The sequence below is a fragment of the Lissotriton vulgaris genome, chromosome 7 (genome assembly GCF_964263255.1).
Source record: "Lissotriton vulgaris chromosome 7, aLisVul1.2, whole genome shotgun sequence".
NCBI classification, from domain to species: domain Eukaryota; kingdom Metazoa; phylum Chordata; class Amphibia; order Caudata; family Salamandridae; genus Lissotriton; species Lissotriton vulgaris.
The window spans coordinates 1,385,671,730-1,385,693,779 of NC_141695.1; the positions used below are offsets into that span (position 1 = coordinate 1,385,671,730).

At 44.0% G+C, this 22,050-nt stretch overlaps 1 protein-coding gene across 7 annotated transcripts in view; it reads left to right on the plus strand.

Annotated features, from left to right (window-relative positions):
- The window catches only part of TAOK2 (TAO kinase 2), a 1,046,857-nt gene that overhangs the window by 723,037 nt on the left and 301,770 nt on the right, over positions 1 to 22,050 (plus strand). For all 7 annotated transcript variants that reach the window (XM_086932114.1, XM_086932110.1, XM_086932116.1 and 4 more), the window contains one exon: positions 12,694 to 12,930. In XM_086932114.1, the coding sequence (XP_086788240.1) occupies positions 12,694 to 12,930 (237 nt within the window). The remainder of the gene's footprint in view (positions 1 to 12,693; positions 12,931 to 22,050) is intronic.

The following is a 22,050-nucleotide window of genomic DNA, read 5'->3' on the forward strand; positions in this document are numbered from 1 at the left end:
GAGATTGTTACCTTGTGTCATCCAGACTTACAAACTGTTGAGTGAACTGCCAGAGATTGTGTGGAATCTGTGTACCATCTGGTAAGAATATAAAGCATTGACCAATCTCTTCCCTCAGATTGCGCTAACCAATGGGAATGCATCCCTGTATTTGAAAGCACCTCCACGTTGGCTTGTCTGCTTTGTGAAATGAGCTGGAAGAAGGCAGACACGCCGAAACTCGTCCTCGTGAATAAATCTTATGGACTATAAACCCCGAGAGTGCAGGATATATATATATATATATATATATATATTGCTGCTTGATACTCGAGCCCCTGCAGGTTTAAATGCTTTTGATGAATTGCATCATTTTCTTTAAAATGTTTGAGTGGTTTCCTTGACCAATATAGTTGTAGCCCTGACCAATAAGTATGTAGTTCTTTTTGCCCTATGCAATATGTTTCCTTTGTATTTTGGTGTGGTTGATTACTATTCTCTAATTTGAGATAACACACTGAGAAATTGTTTCTTTCTGGTTCTTATTTGTAGGTTTTCAAATGGAGTTTTCTGTAGCCTGTCAATTTTTCACTTAGATCATGAAATATTTTTAAGCACTTGCACTTTAGCACAATGGCACTTGGTTCACATTTAGACACATAATGTATCAGTGATAGGGATGCTGACAGCCAGCTTAGGGAGTATGACATGTTAATCTCTCTGTTTTTAAAATGTTTCTATGCACTAGCATTAGATTTCCAGAGTTCTTGCTATACTTAAAACAATGTTTGTAATGTTGAAACTCAGGATTCATTTCATTTTTTGGTTGATATTTATTAACTCAGATGAGACTTACACAATCAATTGATTTCAGTTGATTTATCTGCCCTAAATTGATTTGCTGGCTTGTTTAAGTGACGATATCCCTACTTGTTATTTGAGCACTATGCTCTAATTGTGTCTTTTTTGTTCATTTACCAAACATCTATGTTTTGAACTTTTTGGTTTCATTATGAACTTGTTGACCATTTGCTTTGTTGCAACCCTTGCGTCCTGTTTCTTTAGGCGCTTGGGCTTTTAATTTCAATTTAATGCACTGCCTACTCTTGACGCGTCATGTGATCAAGCTCCGCCTGGGGAGCGAAACGCGTCAGGGAGGGCACTAGCTCTTTTCACTTTGGTGAATTAAAATGGATTGCTGGCACAGAAGTGTGTGATGTGGCTTTTTGGTGTTTGCTAAAGATCAAAATACAAGCACCTATTCTTGGAGTGAGGTCTACGCCTGCGCTAGCCGCTACCTTTGGCGGTCAGGAGTTTCTGTTTATATATATATATATATATATATACACATACACATACACATACACACACACACACCCCCCCCCCCCCACTCCCAAGGTTACTTAAGTCCGTGGCCCATAGATAGGTGGCGAGTGTACGCCGGGCAGGTCTCCCGGTAATTTTATGACGCACAGCAATCTTCCTCAAAGAAGAGCTCTCGCTCAGAATTTTTTTTGTTTATGTCACAAAAGGTTACGCTTTGTGCCTTGATCACGGTTACGTGTTTGTGCCTTGATCACACCAATTGCTATTAGTTCCAGGAAGTCTATACATAGATGCTAACACAAAGGATGGACTATTGAGTGACAAGTGGTGGTGAAAACCACGGCGGCCATTACCAAGTGTTGCACGACCAAAGAAATACACATATCTTATATGGATCTCTGCTCCACATGTTACTGTACATCACATAATAGTCGTAATGATATTAAAACAAAACAAAGTATCATAACTCATGATGTGGTGTACACAGGAAATAAACTGATAAATCAAGTTGCATTGCCTTCAAAACCACTCACGCTGACTTCGCGCAATGGTCTCAACGCTGCCTTGGCAAGATGAATGCTCGAGAATGAACATAATTAAGTGGCCATAGTGCCTAAAAATTACAATATGGGAAGGGAAGCAAAAATTTCCAGCTTTCCCTAGGGTAGCGCCATTGCGATAAAAGAGGCAAGGTACAAAGATGTATTTGACATAGTGCCCAACCATATGAACTGCATTTGACATAGTGCCAAAATTACCCATAGAGCCTTATGACAAGTGCTATTAACTCCCACGATAATGTGTATGCACTAGACCAATTTATACATATTACCTACTGGCGATAGCCAGTAGGTATATATAGTTAGGACCTAGTTACCATAGGAAATCACCAACATTCTATTTGGAATAACTTTGGCACCGATTGAGGAATCTGTGTGCAATTTTCCTTAAAATTGCCTCGCTCTGCTGCGCTCCTTCCCTGAAAGTTTCGGGGGGATTCGTCAAGCGGGGGCCGAGAAAAAAGGGGGGTCCCAAAACTTGTTTTTCCCATGTTAATTTCCACAGGAAACTTTAGACACGGCTACAGCCCAAACGGCTGAATGGAATTACACCAAACTTGTCAAAATGGTAGGGACTGGTATGGAGATGTGCCTTTACTATGTTTGGTGAAAATCCCTCCAGTAGTTTTTGCAAAAATTGAATGTGAAATGTAGCCCAATGCAATTTTCCATAGGTCCTTTAGACACGGCTACAGCCCGAACGGCTGAATGGAATTGCACCAAACTTGGCAAAATGGTAGGGACTGGTATGCAGTAGTGCCTTTTTTATATTTGGTGAAAATCGCTCCAGGAGTTGTTGAGAAAATTGAATTTTCCCAAATTATTTATCTATGGGCGGGACACCGTCCGTGCACGGTTCTTGCACGGCCCTTGCACTGTGCGCGGACCCTAGCGTGCGCGAGCGGAATTCTGATTGGCTTTTGGACGTCTGTCAACATTCCAGTCAGTCGAGATGAGGAAGTGCTGTCCGCCATCTTGTTTTTGTGGCCGAAGGTAGCTGTAAGCAGAAGGCTAGTACTTGAAAAGGGGGCAGGGTAGAGATTCCTGACCCCCCTAGGTTTTGTCATTGGGTCTCCAAGGACCCTGAAGATCGAAAAAAACAATTTTTTAAAAATATTGCGGGGTCCGCGCACCCTGCACGGACGGTGGTCTAAAAAGACCAAAAAAATACATTTAAATAACAAGTTTGAGTGTTCAGATGTTGATTAAGTGTAATATTGAGTGGTGACTTTTTAACCTTTGGGTTTAGATAGGTGTGTGTTTACCGAGGCACAAGATGGCTGCCAACACTTCCTGGTTTGGAGTGTTGACAGACAGTGGCAGCCAATCAGCATGTCTTTCGCAGGAAAGCAGCATGCTCATTGTCTGTCTACACTTCTAACCAGGAAGTGTTGGCATTCATCTTGTGCTAGGTAGACCGAGGCACAAAAGAAGCAGAAAAACAAACGTGTAGAATGCAAAAAGGGGGCAGGGTAGAAACAACCTGACCCCCCTAGGGCTGCTCTGGTGGTCCCACAAGGATATTAACATATTTAAAAGTTATCCGCTAATAGAATTAGCATTTAAAAAACCTGACGAATTCACTGAAAAAAACATAGGTTTCAGGCCTTATATAGTTAGGAATTAGCATTAAAAAAAACTTGCAAATTCACTGAAAAAACATAGGTTTCAGGACTTATATAGCTAGGAATTAGCATATAAAAAACCTTTGAAATTCACTGAAAAAACCATAGGTTTCATGCCTTATATAGTTAGGAATTGGCATTTAAAAAACCTTTGAAATTCACTCAAAAAACTATAAGTTTTAGGGGTGTTATAGTTAGCTGGACATTTCACTCATACAAAACCATTGAAATTGCTCCTATATAGTTAGTTGTACTAACTATATTTTGCGCATCCGCAATCCACTGTCGATGTCACATATTACATCATTCATGACATGGTCAATGACATCACTGATGACTTCTCAAATGACATCATCCATGTGACAATTACATTCACCTTTTCATACACTAGTAAAATCTTTCATCACTCTTTGTAAAATACAGAGTATCATATTTGAATCCATTGACACAGCAATACAAGTATCTAAAAACCCACTCAGTGATTCCTAGATGTATACACACATCTAATCAGTTACCTGTAGATTCACTCATACATGCTGTCAATGAACAGTAGAACACTATCAAAAATGCTTATACACTTATATCGACATTACACACCAGCACACAACCTACTCACATATGAAGTTATCCTACTCACTTATGCAAACAATGGATAATACTTAAATACTTACTTAGCTACACACTTATACAAACACCACTTCATCTAATCATTTAGATAGTAAGTCATACTTAGTGTATTATAAAATCATTATTACAAATATACAGTTATCCATACAGTCACTCACACAATCATTGAGTCTTATGTATACTTATTTATATACAACAGCTGACCCATACACTGCCTTTTATTTTTCTAGTTTGTTGGACATGTACCATTGAGAAATATATTTGCTCATCACCACACCCATAAAGATATTCACTCACCCAAACAACTGTTAGAACATGTAGTTTTAACTTCATATATCTACTGAATCAACTATTCACACATCTTTGGGCAGTCATACACCCCCCACCGAACCACACACACATTCACTCTCCCATACAAATACTCAGTTAACTAATCAATAACTAATATAGACTTTCACATAGCTAGTAACCAACTGGAGAATCAGTTTATACAACTGACCAAGTGATACAGATATTCACACAGTTTAGTCACTATCCACTATATTTAGTGAGACACTGTAAATTGTTAAAGTAAACAGTCAATTACACTGCTATTAAATCCTTCATTCAAATATTTATTTTTATATATCCACTCATTCTTCAATGCAAATTGCTATATATATATAATGCATATTTAAATAACGAAGCAAACCACATTCACTGGATGATGTCATCAGTGATGTCATCAGTGATGTCATTTGAGATGTCATCAGTGACACTGACCATGTCATGAATGATGTAACATGTGATATCATCAGCAGTGGATTGCGGGTGCGCGAAATATAGTTAGTACAACTAACTATATAGAAGCAATTTCAATGGTTTTGTATGAGTGAAATGTCCAGCTAACTATAACACCCCTAAAACTTAGTTTTTTGGGTGAATTTCAAAGGTTTTTTAAATGCTAATTCCTAACTATATATGGCCTGAAACCTATGGTTTTTTTTAGTGAATTTCAAAGGTTTTTTATATGCTAATTCCTAACTATATAAGGCCTGAAACCTATGGTTTTTCAGTTATATATATATATATATATCCAATTACCGCTCCGGTGCTTGACCACCAAAAGAGAAACACGAACGCTGCAATCGCTGTTCTCACTGCTGGCCACAGTGACTTTATTTTAACCAGATGCGCAAAATGTCAGGCAGATGACGCGTTTTGGCTAACGCAGTAACCTTGTTTATATATATATATCTATATCTATATCTATATCTCCATATCCCCTACTGGCGGTCGATGGTAGGTAGTTTAGTTAGGACCACGTTTCCCTAGGAAGAGCATTTTTTGTTTTCCTTATAACTTTGGCGTTGTTTGATGAATCTTAATTAAATTTCCAAACTAATTATTTGTTCATATCAGCTCCTATGTGGAAATTTTGGGGTGATTCGACTAGGGGCAGGGTGGGGGGAAATGGGTTGGGGGTGCGAAGAAAAAAGGGGGGTCCCAAAACGTGTTTTCTCCATGTTAATTTCCGTAGGAAGCTTTAGACAAGGCTACAAGTCGGACGGGTGAACGGAATTACCCCCAATGTGGCAGGGAGAAGGGTCTTGGTCTAGAAAGCACACTTTTGTTCATTTGGTGTAAATCTGTTCAGAAGTTTTGGAGAAGTATCGAAATTTACAGATATTGATATTTGGGAATTCTGTCATCTGATTGGCTGAGGCGACGAGCACGAGCTTGCTGCTTATTGGCTGCGAGCTGTTGCAACTAGGAAGTGTTGGCAGCCTTTTTGTGATTCAGTTGAAACGAGTAAGGGGAAAAAAGGGCGAAAAGAGTAGCAAACAGGATAGGAGCACTGTAACCTCTATGGGGGAGTGTGAAGCGAAGTAGTCACTCCTACCGGTCTAAAAGTGCAGTGTTGCTCAGAGTGACATGGTGCTGAGATGAGATGCTGCTACACTCTGGTATGAAACCGAGAGCCTAAACCGTGAGCTCATTGCTTTAAAGTGATGTGCTCTGGTATTTGTAGCATACGTGTGCGAGTAGTGGTAATAGGCTTTTATACCATATAGGGAGTGGGAAGCGAACGACCCCCTACCGTGCGTTTATACCGAAAGTGGGAAGCGAAATACTCCGGTCTACCGGTGTGAAGACTCTGGGATCAAACCGAGCTGATTGCTGTAAAGTGATGGGCTCTGGGCGGTGTAGGATACTGACCGCTGTAGTATAACTGTGTAAGTAGTGTTAGTATGCATTTATACTATAGAGGGATGGGAAGCGAACTACTCACCCCTACTGGTATGAAGAGTTGGGGATTAAACCGTGAGCCTAAACTGTGAGCTCATTGCTGTAAAGTAATGTGCTCTGGGCGCTGTAGCATACCAGTGGAAGTAGTGTTAGTTTGCGTTTATACAATACAGGGAGTGGGAAGCGAACTACTCACCCCTACCGGTCTCAAGACTCGTGGATTAAACCTTGAGCTCATTGCTATAAAGTTATGTGCTCTGTGTAGTATTCCAATGTAAGTCATAGTAGAATGTTAGTATGTAATGCTACTAGAATGTAAGTATGTAATGTTAGAATGTAGGGCTATCATGAGGGGAGTCTTGGGGAGTTTGTACACGGTGCTGGAGAAGATGGTTGACTTGCTGTCTGCTCCTGTTGGAGGCTGTTTAAGCTGTCTTGTTTTCCTGCAATAAATCTACTTATCGGATCCACTGCTGTCTGCATCTTCACTACATAAATTTGGGACGAGCGGGTCCCAAATCCTTGTTTGCCCCATTGAAGCGAGAGGAGCAAAACCTCAAATCGCTTCAATAAAGTGGATCTGGGTGGTAAACATGGAAGAAAGAAAATGAAGCTGGGTCTCACCGGTTCATTTAAATGAGCCCCCTGGTGGGTAATGTTCCGGGGCCAATCCTATTATTATATTGCGGGGTCTCTGCAGTACTCGGGACCTTAATCTCACATGTAAATTAGGCACAGGAAGGCACAAAGACATTTTGCAGCCTAGGGGATCGCCACGTCCCCGGGTACTCTTTACTAATTGTTCGGGGGGGCTTCAAGGCCAACTCAAATCCAGGGATCACCACCCTCCAGGACTTTATTTAAATATGCAAGGTGGGCCCAGCCAGTCCCTGAAGCCTAGGTGGCCCTAGGCAGTGCCATTATTGGTTCTGTAATCACACAGGCAGTACTCATGGTGTTATAAAGTGATACAGTCATAGAACCCTTGCAGTTGTAGAATTACCCAGGCTTCATTTATGTAATAGTCTGTTGGTTTGTATTTGGTAGGTGCACCGCAAAATTTCAAATGTTTTCCCTCATACCCTCCTATCAACCCCCTATTTTCACAATAAACTACAGACAAGTGTTGTCAGAAAAAGAAGACCCATAAACTCACTTATTTATTGGTAAAAAAAATAACCTTTATTAAAAGAACACATATAAATGGAAACACAACTTTATTCGAACAAACAACAGTATAACATGAAATAAGTGGGTGGGACTCCTCCGGAAGCAGCGTACAAAACCTGCAAGACAAAAAAGAAACATAAGTATGTGTGCCATGTCCAAGAGAAAAATAAAGGTAGTCAGAATGAAAGGAAGAAAGTGAGAATGGGACAGAGAGCGAGTGGGTGGAAGGGAGAAGGGGAAGAGAGTCAAAAGAACAGCGGGAGGAGGAGACAGAGCGTCGGCCTGCTGCACCCAGCCCTCACTGTTCACCTCCCGTGTGTCTGGGACGCTGGGGTCCGCGAGAAAGAGTGCGGTCCAGCAAGTCCTTAAAATGAAATATCTACGGCAACATTGCTTGCCTGCAACTGTGCGCCCAGGCTGTGGCACCCCAGCCCCTTCCCCCGTACTGTGCTCAATTGCAGCTCCTGCGCACCGAGGCTTCACTGCTCACCTGCCACCACCGGTGTGTCCAACGAAGTGCCGGTGCGAGCTCCGACTCCGGAATGCCTCTCTCAGGGTGGCATAGCAGGTCTCCGGTCGGGGATGGTGTCTTGATACCACGATGGAAGGCGTGAGAATGCCCAGGGCATCATCACGGGCTGAGCAACTGCTCCGCCCATTTTGCACAACCAACTCAGTGTCTGCAAAGGGAGAAATAATATAATGCTGGAAACGTCTTGTGGTAAATGAAGGTGTATTTCAAGCTTATTAGAGAACACCAGATGAATGCACCATTCCTTCCTTCTTGAAGTACGATCTACCAACTGTTGGTGGTAATCGTGGTTCAAAGAGGAGTTGGAGTGCGTGAGAATACACAAGGTTAAATAATATGTTATGCCATCATTCACATACAAGGACCAGAGCGCATGCTAGAAGCATAATGTGTGCGTGTAATGCAGTGGCGCGAGCCTGTGTGCATGTATACTTTAGTAATCAGCTCACTACAGTACCCCAAAAGTCAACGCCACGTCTGTAGGGCAGCGCTGCCTGCTGGCTCAGGCCTGCAGTACGGTCCAGCAGGTCCTTAAAACGAGACAGATGTGACTGAATGAGGTCAGAGATCACATCATTACGCACAGCAACATCGCTTGTTCGCACCTGCGCACCCAGGCTGATGCACCCCACCCGCTGCACCGCGCTCCATTGCGGCCCCTGTGCACCCAGGCCCCACTGCTCACCTGCTGTCATTGTGGGCCCAAACACAACGGCCAGCAGGGTTCACAATTCAAATCTAGTTTTGATTGCCAGGATGGTGTACACCTCATGGATCCCTTTTTTTTTTTTTTATTGCTCACATTGTGATAAGCGAGGTGGATGCTGCCATATCACCTGACGCAGTGTGGAAGAACTGGGACATGTGGCGTCGTCGTTATCCTATTAATACGTTCGCATAGTGGGCTGGGCTTGTGTACGCCAGGCCAGCGTAGGTGTGTGAATAATTGTTCCGGGAACCTGGGCGTTGTTCAGTTCCTACCCGGCCAGTAAGTGTAGTTATGTGTGCGTTCCTGTTGCAATTGGACGTTGCACAATCCGCAATTTACATTAATGTAGCATGTACCGGGAGGGCGGCAACTATCACTAATGAGATGCTGCCCGAAACAAATGAATGGCCAACATCACAAGTTAAGCTTGTGGATCTGTGCAGACATCATGTCAATGGTGTGCGGTATTATTGAAAGTGTTGCTATCGCGAAGCTCACACGTGAATGTGCTCGGATGGAGGGAGGATCAGCAGTGAGGCTACGTCATACACAGTTTTAACGCTCATTACAGTCAAGCAAGGTTTGACAAACGTGAATCTGAAAGTCTCACATATGACACACTACTATACTGGTTAAGCCTGACAACAGAGTATACTGCAACACAAATCTACACATTACTCTTTGTTTGTCACATGTGATCTAGGATGTGCACTTTGCCTGTGGCTGCTGATACCCCTTCGAGCCAGCAATACCCAGGCCGAAAGGCAGCACACACACCCCCTCATGCGTATATGATGTTACGCGGTACCACAAACCCGTCGGATACGAAATGTGCATCATTTACGAGTTTAGCAATAAGGCTGATAGGATTCGTGTTCTGATGGAGCTTGGTACACTTCCGGTACGGGACTCCAGTTTTCTTAAAAATAAATTTCAAAAAGATATACATATTTTTTTTTGAAGATATAAAACTTTACATAATTTTTAAAGTTACAAAAAAGCTAAAGTTCCAAAATATAAAAAAATAGATTTTTTAAAATAAATATTAAAATATGAAACTAACATTTAAAAAACTTTGGAAATTCACTGAAAGCACCAAAGGTTTTACAGATTGCTAGGAATTAGAATTTAAAAAAACCTATTAAATTCACTAAAAACCATAGGTTTCAGGGACGTTCTAGTTAGTTGGACATTTGATTAATTTAAAACCAGAGAAATTCGCCCTTTATAGTTAGTTGAGCTAACTATAACTCGAGTGCCCGCAATGCACTGCTGATGACGTCACATATTACATGACATGGTCAGTGACATCACTGATGATATCTCAAAAGGCATCACTGATCCAGGTGATAATCTGATGCACATACTGATGCCCTAATATAAACTTTGATACACCCACTCTAAAATACAGACTACTATTTTTGAAACCATACACACAACAGTGCCAGATACTACAATACCACCCACTATTTCTTAGGTCTGCACACTCATCCAGTCATTTATACCTGCAGTTACTCATCAATACAGTACTATAATAGGCACTCATACACCTATACATACAGTCACACTCCGCCACTCATCCATAGAGTAACTCACACACCTAGTCTGTCATGCAAAGAATCAATCACATACCCATTTACTCATGTATACAGTTAAACACACCAACTCAGTTATTTATGCACACACCACGTCACTTATTTATGCAGACACTAACGCATACTGACTGTCTTATACAATCACTGATACAAGCAGACACTCATTTGTACACCCACTCTTCAAATAACTTACTCTCACGTGTAGTCATTTATATACTCCAACACTCACATATACTGCCTTAAAACATATGTAGTTACTCACACATTTACCACTGTGACATTCATTCACTCACCAACACACTTATACACACACTAACTCACTCATACAGTCCTTCCCAGATGCACTTTTGAATCCATACAACCAGTGAATCACCCACTCAGACATCTATGCACAGTCACCCCCACCCACCCACATAGACACTCAGACACCCATACATATACTCAGACAACAAATCAATAACCCATACAGACACTCATGTAGCTACTCACACAGTTTAGTCACTAACCCATGCATTCAGTAAGACAGTTTCAATCACTCACTTATACAGTCAGTCACGCACCTACTAAGTAATCCCTTCAGGCACTTGTAAATCCACTCATTCTTCAAAACACCTTGGCATAAATATGTATGAAAAATATTTAAACTTTATAAAAACAAATATCCACTGGATGAAGTCATCAGTGATGTCACTGACCATGTCATGAGTGATGTAATATGCGGCGTCATCAGCAGTGCATTGCAGGTGTGCGAGTTATAGGGCGGGGGGGGGGGTATACCGGATACATATATCCATATTTATTTGTATGGGCATGTGTTATTAATTTGGCATAATTGATCAATATAGCAGATTCAAATCTGTTTGATTGTCATCTTTACGTCTTTATTATAATTATGTAAACCTTTGGGAGGTCATTTTGCCTAAAGAATAATTGTCATTCCATGGATGGGCTATTCCTCTTTCTTGGTACATTGGTTGGGTCTCCAGACCTTGAAATAATGGTTTTTTAATCTTGGTTTTAATGGGAATGAAATCTAGAAGTCATTCTTTCTGGATTTATTGGATTAGGTCTTCTTCATATATTTCTTTATTGATGTAGAGAATATGGTGGCATGGCATTCGTTTTGTCCTTTGCCCTTTTGGACAAGGAGTTTTCTGTCCCTTTGGGGGTTATTTACTAATGTCTGACTGTTGTCAGATATTCTGGCTCAAGGTTTTATCCCGTTTCCCTTAAGGCTCCGTTCTTTCATGCCTACAGGGTTGATTTTTTATATTGTTTGTGGTAATTGAGCTCGGGCTCTTTTTCTTCTATTCCTTATGTAATTGTTGGTTATGACTGACTAGAGCTTTTGTAGGATTAGTTTGCAGACACTCCTCCGGGTGGTTATAGCTATGGTATTTAATAAAAAGTTGAGAAATCTGCGGCTAGATGTCTGTCAGATGAAAAGTTACTTACCTTTGGAAAGTTATTATCTGGTAGAGACATTCTAGCCACAGATACCTTAATGCCCTTCACATCCTCCCCACTCTGCGAACAACATATGTGGTAAGAGTGATACCTTTTTTTCCGAACTGGTTTTATAGATCTTTACCACTGTCTCAAGTAATGTGGGGACTCAAGAGACCACTTGGTCTTGCCACATAGGTATGATTTATTGATGGGAAGCTTGAGAATACACCGCTTCTCTTCTGATTGAAGAGCACAGATTATTCATAAAGCCCTGATGAGAGTTTGGGAACCCCTTTGGCCCTAACTCGAAACGCGTCGGCATTCCAACGGGAACAGAGTAATATATTAAGTACACATTAGGATTAATGAAATAGTTCTCAATGTTCCTGGGCTTTTGACGTTGTCTTATGATAAGCCATGAAATTGATGTTTGTTTGAAAATGATAATTGTAATGTTTATTATTTAAATATTTGTTGGATTTTTTTCCAATTTTGTGAATAATTCTTTTGTTTTATATGTAATGTATGTAAATGTATGAAATGTATATATATGCGCTACATGATAAGGTGTACCCTTTTTCTGCCTAAAGAACGTTTGAAATTTTGCTAAAAATAAAAATTAAGTGGTACAAATCAAGATACCTGATCGAACGAAATTGAGTATTAGTTTGGTCTTGATTTGATTAATTTCGTTACAATAAATAAGGAGGGGCGGGCAATTTGTTGTGTTTTCCTCTGACTGCAAAAGGTCCAGCCGGCCCCTGTCCCGCCAAGGACCTAATTCTCTTGGGTGTCAAAGTTACATCAATGAAGTCTTCTTCCCAAATTATGTTATAAGAAAACTGTTTGCAGCCTACCCGTTTCTTGACCATTTTTACTTCCTCCTTTTCAGGTGACTCGTCAGATTCAGGAGCATGAGCAGGACTCTGCTCTACGGGAACAGATGACTGGCTACAAGCGCATGCGACGACAGCATCAGAAGCAGTTGATGGCACTGGAGAACAAGCTGAAGGCAGAGCTGGATGAACACCAGCTGCGACTGGATAAAGAGCTGGAGGCCCATCGGAGCAATTTCAGTACTGAGGCTGACAAGCTCTCTAAGAAGCATCAGGCTATTTTCGAGAAGGAGGTGAGTAGAGATGTAAAACTGTCTGATGATGCACTTTCTCAGACACAAATCATTGCTTTTTGTATTACTTTGTCAATTAACATTGTACCCTATGATTATGTGTTAGTACTGCTCTGTGATCGTCCAGTCACCCCCCCTAATAACACCCATGCACCACTCGTGTCTCACTAAGAATTACTCCAAGCAACTCCATGTGCTTTTTCACAGCTCCTAGTATTTAATAAGAAGTGGTCAGCAACCTTGTACTTGGTAGAGAAGCCAGCTATTTACGAAAACCTGTGATTTTGCATGCTTATCTGTGATGTCCACTTCAAATTGGTATTGGAATATTGCTACAGTACTCACTCACTGTGTGAATATTAGACATTCAGCCTCTGTGTTGCTCTTGGATGTGCAGCATTCAAGCTTGATCACTGTCAATTTGCTTCCTATGCATGCATGTGTCAAATGTTACAAGCTCTTACATCCCCAATTCGATGCCATCATCTTCCGCCAAGATTTGCCGATAATGGAACCAGTATCAGTCATTCAGTCAAAATTCCTTTATTCGATAACTTAATATCAAAAAAGACATGGTACAATCAGAGTAGCAATTAAATACTCAATTATATAAATAAAAAATACATGTTAAACATTTCATTTTATACAGTTTGACATAATTTTGACACATACGTAATATAGAGTTAAAACATTTAAAAAAGACTACCATATGATTGTGCTTGACCCTAAAACCAATTTACCTTAAAAAAAAATAAGATATTCTAATCATGGACACTTAGGGTTGGTGCTGGAATATTGTACTTTTTCCTAATGCAACTAGCAGCAACCAGGAAATTTGCGACATGGAACATTATTCGGGGTGAATTTAGTTGCTGTAGGTACACAAGTGCTGGCCTAACTTGAGTAAACCCAGCCTCCCTCAGTATTGGGAATAAAAACTTCCTTCTACATTCCTGAAAGTAGTCGCAAAACATAAAGTGTAATATATCCTGTTTTGAGAAATTATCGCATTTGCAGGGGTCTGCCTGTTCTGGGGAACACCAAGTTCGGAAGGAACCCAGAGAATAGTGAATCAGGTTCAACCGAAATCTGATCAGGCGGTACCGATGGTATGGGATGTTCACTGTAATCAGATAGGGTTCAGGACCTGCACAGCTAACCAGGGCATAGTTGGCTCTTACCATTGGTTTCACCAGTTCGATCTCCTCTCGCTCTAGTGATAACAGGTCCAACATAGCATTTTTTGTCAGTGCAATGTCCTTTTTAGTTATAGTTTCAGGTGAGGAGAAAAGGACCGCACGCCCTATGTTTTGAAAACCAGATTTTATATATGCCAACCATGGGATTTTATTAGCTTTGTCTAACGCCAGACAGTTTTTCAATATAATATGGTTTAGTGAAATTTCCTCATTTAGCCAGATCTTTAACCAATATATCAAAGTTTCAATTTTGATATGGTCCGTAACATATCCAACTCCCAATTCAGTACGAGTAGAAAAAGTAGGGGTAGACTGAGGAACAGAGAGAACCCCTCTCACGAATGTATTCTCTGTTAGCTGGATTTTACTCTGAGCTGTGTAACCCCAGATTTCACAACCATATGTTGCAACTGTCAAGCATTTGGCTTTATATACCATTAAGATTGCTTCTACAGGTCTAGCCCCCAGCTTCTTAGTAAACCCTGTAAGTCCTGATATGGTCCTTGCAAACGCCACAATGCGGCTAATCATTTTGTGGGCGCCAAGTTCCCTTTTCGTCAAATACAACCCCCAAATAGGGGAAAGTGGGAACCCTACAGACCTCTTCCCCACTACAGAAGAAAGTCTTTATTATGTTGTTCCGCTTTGCCCTCCCAGCAATCAGAACCTGAGATTTTTTTTGCATTTATTTTTAAATCCAAGCTCTGTATAAAACTTCCAAAAGCATCCAACAGCTTCTGAAGACCTACCCCGGTACGTGCCAGGAGGTCCGCGTCATCCGCGTATAGGAGAACTGGTATGACCAGATCCCCTATACGCGGAATGTCTAGGGAAACCTCACCAAGTTGAGAGTCAAGGGCGTTTATATATAATGTAAACAGCAGGGGAGCCAGAATGCACCCCTGTCTGACCCCCCTATCTGACCTAAAGTGTCTTGTGCATCGCCCCTCAGTGTTGACTCGAATTTTTGCTGAGAGGTCAGAATGAAGGACTGCTAAAAAGTGCACCAAGTGTGCATCAATTCCCATGTCTAAAAGTATATTCCAGAGCTTTGTCCTATTTACAAGGTCAAACGCAGAGGAGAGGTCCATGAACCCCATTTATAGTGACCCCTCCTTGGCCACCGTATACTTGGTAATTAAAAGATGAAGGTTTAAGCACTGGTCAATGGTACTCCGTTTTGATCTAAAACCATATTGGGCGTTAGACAGTACCCCTCTCTCTTCCAGCCACTCAGTCTATGCAGTACCACCCGACCCAATATTTTTACCGAAGAATAGATTAAAGAAATAGGTCTGTAGCAGGCAGGGTCCTGCCTAGCACCCTTTTTAAAGACTGGAATAATGACTGAGGTGGCCCACGAGGCTGGTAAACTGTCTGGGCCTATAGAGTTAAAAACATGGGTTAAGATTTTTTTACCATAAATTCGGAGCAGCTCTAAACAAATCCGCAGGCACCCCGTCTGGCCCAGGAGCCTTGTTTTTAGACATTTCTCCTATAGCCCTTTCAACTTCAGAGACCTCAAAAATTAAAGGAGAGAGTGCACTATCAGACAACTTATGTGGGGAACATTGGCCATTTCCTGGAAGACTATAAATATTTTCAAAATGGGCTATCCACGCCTCATCCACGATGTTACAGTCCAAGGGGGAGTTATCATCATTTGTGAACAATGGCTGGTTTACTGTTGCCCAAAATTTCCCACTATCTTTCAGTACTTCTATTGAGAGGAGTTTTGACCAGGCTTCCTCCCGCAGCTCCTGTTTTCTTTCTGTTAGTACTTGTTTATAGGCTGCTCTTCGAGAGGCTATAAGTCCCCTATCCCTAGGGGTTGCCTTTAGGACTTTCAGGAGGGCAGCGTGGGACTGAGAGCACTTTTTATTAAACCATCTTCTGCCAGTTTGCTGTTTACGCTTTCCTTTAATTAATAAGCTTTCGTTGACATGTACACAAATTTTATTAAAGGCACTTATGATGTCAGGGCTCCCGGCATCGTCATCTAAGCAAGTATTAATCTCCTGCTCTATTCTAGGTAAAAGCTCTGATAGAAATGTCTCTGGGACCACTTTTGCCCATTTCAATTTTCTCCCCTGGTCTTTTAGGATGACCTCCCTCACCACCCTTAGAGATGTAGATCTAAAGGATAGGGGACCCCCTGGGATTAATTCAATTATCACGGGATTGTGGTCACTAAAAACAGAAACCTCTGTCAGATATCTAAAAACTTGAAATAACATAGACAATGTTAAAAATACATAATCAATGATTTTGCTTTTGTTTTTGCCCTTAAATATTGGGATCCTATTTTCAACCTCCACACAGCCTGACTCCTATAAGTTCCAATTCGCCAAAAAGAGTTCCAATTCCTCACCCTGTCTTGTGTGTTAAAGTGAGATAGTGCAGAGAACGGGGGGCACTCATAATCCCTAGTCCCACACTGATTTTCACACGGGTGAATGTTTAGGTCTCCCATCAGAAAAATTTCAAAGGAATATGACTTTAAGCTATAGTTAAAAAGAAATAATGGGACCAGTGTGTATTTCTTTGGGATTACAGGTTCGAGGCATGTAGGCTGCTGAATTCATATCTGTGCATAGATCGCCACCTAGTGTTGGGTCCGGATGATTGCACATTGTTGTCCTGGAAGAGTCTTCGAAGTATCATGAGATAGGTGGCTCCTCCCCTGGACTACAGTGCGCATGGGCATCTTCTCCATCCTCAGATTGTTTTTTTCCGCCATTGGGTTCGGATGTACTTTCTCGACTCTAGTTCGGAAACTTTACATTGACTATTTCCTAAGGCCAAAAGGCCTTCGAAGCGTCGGTATTGTCTCGTTCGGTGCCTGTTTCTTTCCAGTTCTTGAACCGGACGTCGAAAGCTGATTCTCGACTTCGACACCAGGCCCAGACTACAACGACAATGGAACGGAGCCCGTTTAAACTATGCCCTGCCTGTAACTCCAAATACCCCCACATAGATGTGCACCCAGTGTGCAATAAGTGTTTGTCCCCCGAACCCGACGAGGCCAGCTGTATGGCCTGCTCAAAGTTCCGCTCCAAGAAGACTCTTAAACTTCGGCGCGCAGCGAGGCAGTCGGCGCAACTGTCGGCACCCGAGCCGGTCAACATCTTCGAGGCTGGTGAGGAGGAAGGCGTTGAAGATGAAGAAGAAGAAGAAGAGGTTCCCGAACAACGGTCGGAACCCGCGTCGGAGCATGACTCCAACTTCGAGATGGACGAGCATGGCGAAGAATACGTCCACGAAGAAGACATCGTCGAGGTAGGGGACGACGAAGGGGCCATCGGAGCCGTCGATGACGACTCCAGCGATGAGCCGGGCCCAACCGCAGTAGCGGGGCCTATTACTGACATTAAGCTCCCTTCGGCTCAGGTCGAGGCATCGCCGAAAGCCCTTAGCCAAGATCTTTCTACCCGTTCTGTAGCCCCGCGTCCAAGCCAGGCTAAGAACACATCTAAGGAGCCATCGGTCGATTCCTCAAAATCGAAACCATCGGAGCAAAAATCGAAACCGAAACTACTCAAAATGGTGGTCGGTTCGACGTCAAAGACTATCGACGACCCTTCGGCGCCGAAAGTGCCTGTCGCCTCGAAGGCTGGAGCGTCGAAGCAAAGCTCGACCAGCAAACACGTCACCTCGACGCCGTCGGCATCGACGCCGACGTCCATGCACAAACATGGCGACAAGGCCAAAGGCCTCCAGGAGAAGAAGGCCGTCGAGCCGAAAATCTCTGGATTCAAGCCGCCGCTCAGCAAGCACCTCGAGCCGAAGGCCAAAGCCGACCCAAAGCAGCAAGTCTCGTTGACGGCCAAGGGTGCAGATGCTCCACGCCGGGAGCTCGGGTTGACGCCATCGAGCAAGCGTCCTCCTCCAGTGCTAAAGCAGCCTGAGTCGACTACCACATCTAGCTCCAAGACCGTCGGAGCCCCGATTAAGTTCGGTCTTCCGCCAACGGCTCGAGCAAAGCAGCTCGAACTCCATAAAGGCGCCGAACCTTCCAGGACGTCGTTGACGCCTTCGAAGCCCGCCACAGAAGGGGTGGTTTTCCACGAACCCTCTTACGACAACCAGTCGAAACTTTTTATCGACGCGGAGTCAGGCAGGCTCACTATCCACAAGCGGAAGATCGCGGCAGAACGTCCCTTGGAGAGTTACAAGATTCCTCTCAAGCGGAAAAAGGACTCGGCAACATCACCAGTTCTCTTCGAGCACGTTCAGAACTATTCACAGCAAATGTCATATTCTCCAGCACGGAGTGAGCAGGACATGGGTGATGACTATGGTCAAGCGGCCTACGCTTATAATGTGGACACTGATCAAGATGAACCTCAACAGTGGTCTGAGGCTATAGATCAATCTTGTGGACCCTGATGATCCACATGCTGCACCGGACGCTCAGTCCTATAACATCAAAACTTCGCCAACAGAGGACACTGCGGCGTTTAACGCTTTGATTGAAAGAGCAGCACTCAACCATGACGTTGAGATGCATGCGGACGAAGATTTCTTGTTTGACACTTTCTCCACCTCTGAACGTTCCACTAAGACTTTGCCTATGCTTAAAGGGGGTCCTCAAGCATGCTGCGGACATCTTCAAGGAACCCACGAAAGCTAGGGTTATTAACCCACGTATTGCGAAAAAGTACAGGCCTGCTCCAGTGGACCCCACCTACATCAAAGGCCAGCTCCCCTTGGACTCACTTGTAGTGGCCAATGCCCGCAAGCCGCAAGAGGGCAAATTCACAAACCAGTGGTGACACTCCGCCTCCAGACAAGGAATCAAAGATTCTGAAAATAAAGAAAGACACTGAGACAGCCAAATCCATGGGGGCTCTACAATCTCAGCAGTTTCGGGGCAGTTCCTTTCGTCGCTCCAATAATAGGGGAGCCTCGAGAGGACAGGCTTTGCAGCAGGCGCAGTACACCAAAGGCAGCACGCAATCCACCTACACAAAGAATACCAGGGGTGGATACCGTGGGAACAGCGCCAAAGGCAGGGGACGTGGCAATTACAACGCCAGATCCTCCGCCCCCAACAAACAGTGGCGCCCTGTCACTGCCCCCCGACCATCTAACACCTGTCGGGGGGGAGACTCTAGCAGTTCCTGCCAGTCTGGGAAAGCATTACCAAGGACAGGTGGGTGAGACAACGTATCCGTTATGGCTATTGTCTAGAACTAACCTCCACCCCCCCCCACCCTGCCACCCCCCCACCCCCCACCCCCCCCAACATTCCCCTAAGGCACCGTCCTATGTCCGCAGAGCACACGCACTTATTTCAGCAAGAAGTACTCTCCATGCTGCAAAAAGGGGCAATAGAACTCGTGCCTGCAGAAGAGCGAGGTACAGGGGTGTACTCTCTGTACTTCTTAATCCCAAAAAAGGACGGATCCCTGCGGCCCATTCTAGACCTCAGACCCCTCAACCAATACATCCTTTCAGAACACTTTTATATGTTAACCTTACAGCAGGTCCTGCCGTTGCTCAGTCAGGGCGACTTCCTAGCGACCCTGGACCTCAAGGATGCATATTTCCACATTCCCATTCACCCAAGTCACAAAAAATATCTCAGGTTCACCATCGACAATCAGTATTACCAATTCAAGGTTCTGCCTTTTGGGGTCACCACTGCCCCCAGAGTGTTCACCAAGTGCTTAGCGACCGTGGCTGCACACCTTCGCAGACAACATATACACGTCTATCCCTACCTGGACGACTGGCTCGTCAGGCCAAGTCAGCCCAGCAGTGTGCGAGCCACATGTCGCGCACTATTCACCTCCTTCACAGTTTGGGGTTCTCACTCAACTACACAGTCACACCTGCAGCCAGCCCACGTGCGACAGTACCTAGGGGCAACCTTGAACACTCTGACGGCGACAGCGCAGCCGAACTCTGCCAGGGTCAACAGCATGCAGCTGCTCATTCGGAGGTTCAGGCCTCAACAGTCACTCCCAGCGCAGGTGTTCATGCAACTGATCGGTATGATGGCATCCTTCATATTCATAGTCCCGCACGCAAGACTGCACATGCGTCCCCTCCAAGAATGCTTGGCACAACAGTGGAACCAGGCTCATGGACATCTAAAAGACCTAGTGTTGGTTACCGGTCGTGCTTACAACTCTCTGCATTGGTGGACTCCACAAAACCTTTGCAGGGGACGACCGTTCCAGGAGCCTGTCCCACAGATAGTGCTAACGACAGACGCATCTCTTCAGGGTTGGGGAGCGCATGTCCTCCATTACACGGTGCAGGGACTATGGACAACACAACAGCAGAAGATGCATATCAACCTCCTAGAGCTGATGGCAATCTTCATGGCACTGAAAGGTTCAAGTTGCACCTGTGCAACAAGGTCGTGTGGATCCGGACGGACAACATGACTGCCATGTATTACATCCAGAAACAGGGAGGCACACACTCCCCGCCGCTATCTAACCTAGCCCAGAGCATGTGGAAGTGGGCCATTCAGAGGAACATCTTCCTCATGGCGGAGCATCTCCCGGGCTTAGACAACCAGATGGCGGACCTGCTCAGCAGGCACAGTCATCAGATGCACGAGTGGGAACTCCACCCCTCGGTACTCCAACCATACTTCCAGCAGTGGGGTCATCCAGAGATCGACCTCTTCGCCACAAAAGAGAACGCAAAATGCCAAAGCTTCGCCGCCAGGTTCCCACACCCGCAGTCTCAGGGCAATGCGATATGGATGAACTGGTCAGGCAGATTTGCGTACGCTTTTCCCCAGCCCCACTCATACTGCTGGAGGCGCGCAAACTGCGGCTGCACTCCATGACGCTCATCCTGGTTGCTCCAACGTGGGCACGGTAAGCTTGGTACGCCACGTTCCTGGAACTTTCAGTGGTGCCTCAGCAGCGGCTGCGCCTCACTCCCAGCCTCCTCACTCAGAGCCATGGAGACATTCAGCACCCAGATCCTCAACAGTTGAGCCTAGCAATTTGGCTCCTGAGGTCATAGAGTTTGGCTATCTAACTTGCCCCCTGAGTGTATGAATATCATCAAGGAGGCAGGGCGGCCTACAACCAGGGCGTGCTATGCAGCCAAATGGAAACAATTTGTCATTTACTGTTCCAACAATTCTATTAATCCGCTGGATGCATCCACGCAGAACATCATATGTTACCTACTGCATCTGTACCAATGCAACCTAGCGTATAGGTCCATCAGGATACATTTGGCTGCTATAGCCGCTTATCTGCAGAACAGACAGCACCTTTCACTCTTCAGAGTGCCTGCCATCAAGGCCTTTTTAGAAGGCCTTAAAAGAGTGATCCCTCCCAGACACCCTCCTTCGCCTGTCTGGAATCTAAATATCGTTCTCACCAGGCTCATGGGACCCCCCTTTGAGTCTCTCCATTCTTGTGAGATATAGTTTCTTACTTGGAAAGTGGCCTTTCTAATAGCCATCACATCACTGCGAAGAGTCAGCGAGCTTCAAGCCCTCACAATTCAAGAGCCCTACCTACAAATTCATGCTAATAGGGTGGTGCTGCGCACCAACCCCAAGTTCATGCCAAAAGTGATCTCGCAGTTCCACATTAATCAAAACATTGAACTGCCGGTTTTCTTTCCAATCCCTGACTCAGTGGCAGACAGAGCACTGCACACCTTAGATGTCAAAAGGGCTCTCCTGTATTACATCGACAGGACAAAGGACTTTCGCAAAACTAAACAACCGTTTGTTGCCTTCTCTCCACAACATAAAGGCAACCCTATTTCCAAATCAGGTATAGCCAGGTGGATAGTTAAATGCATTCAAGTCTGTTATCAAAAAGCTAAACGCACTTTAACAGTTCCCCCAAGAGCGCATTCCACACGCAAGCTAGGGGCATCCATGGCTTTCCTGGGTAACATTCCTCTAGAGGATATATGCAGAGCAGCCACA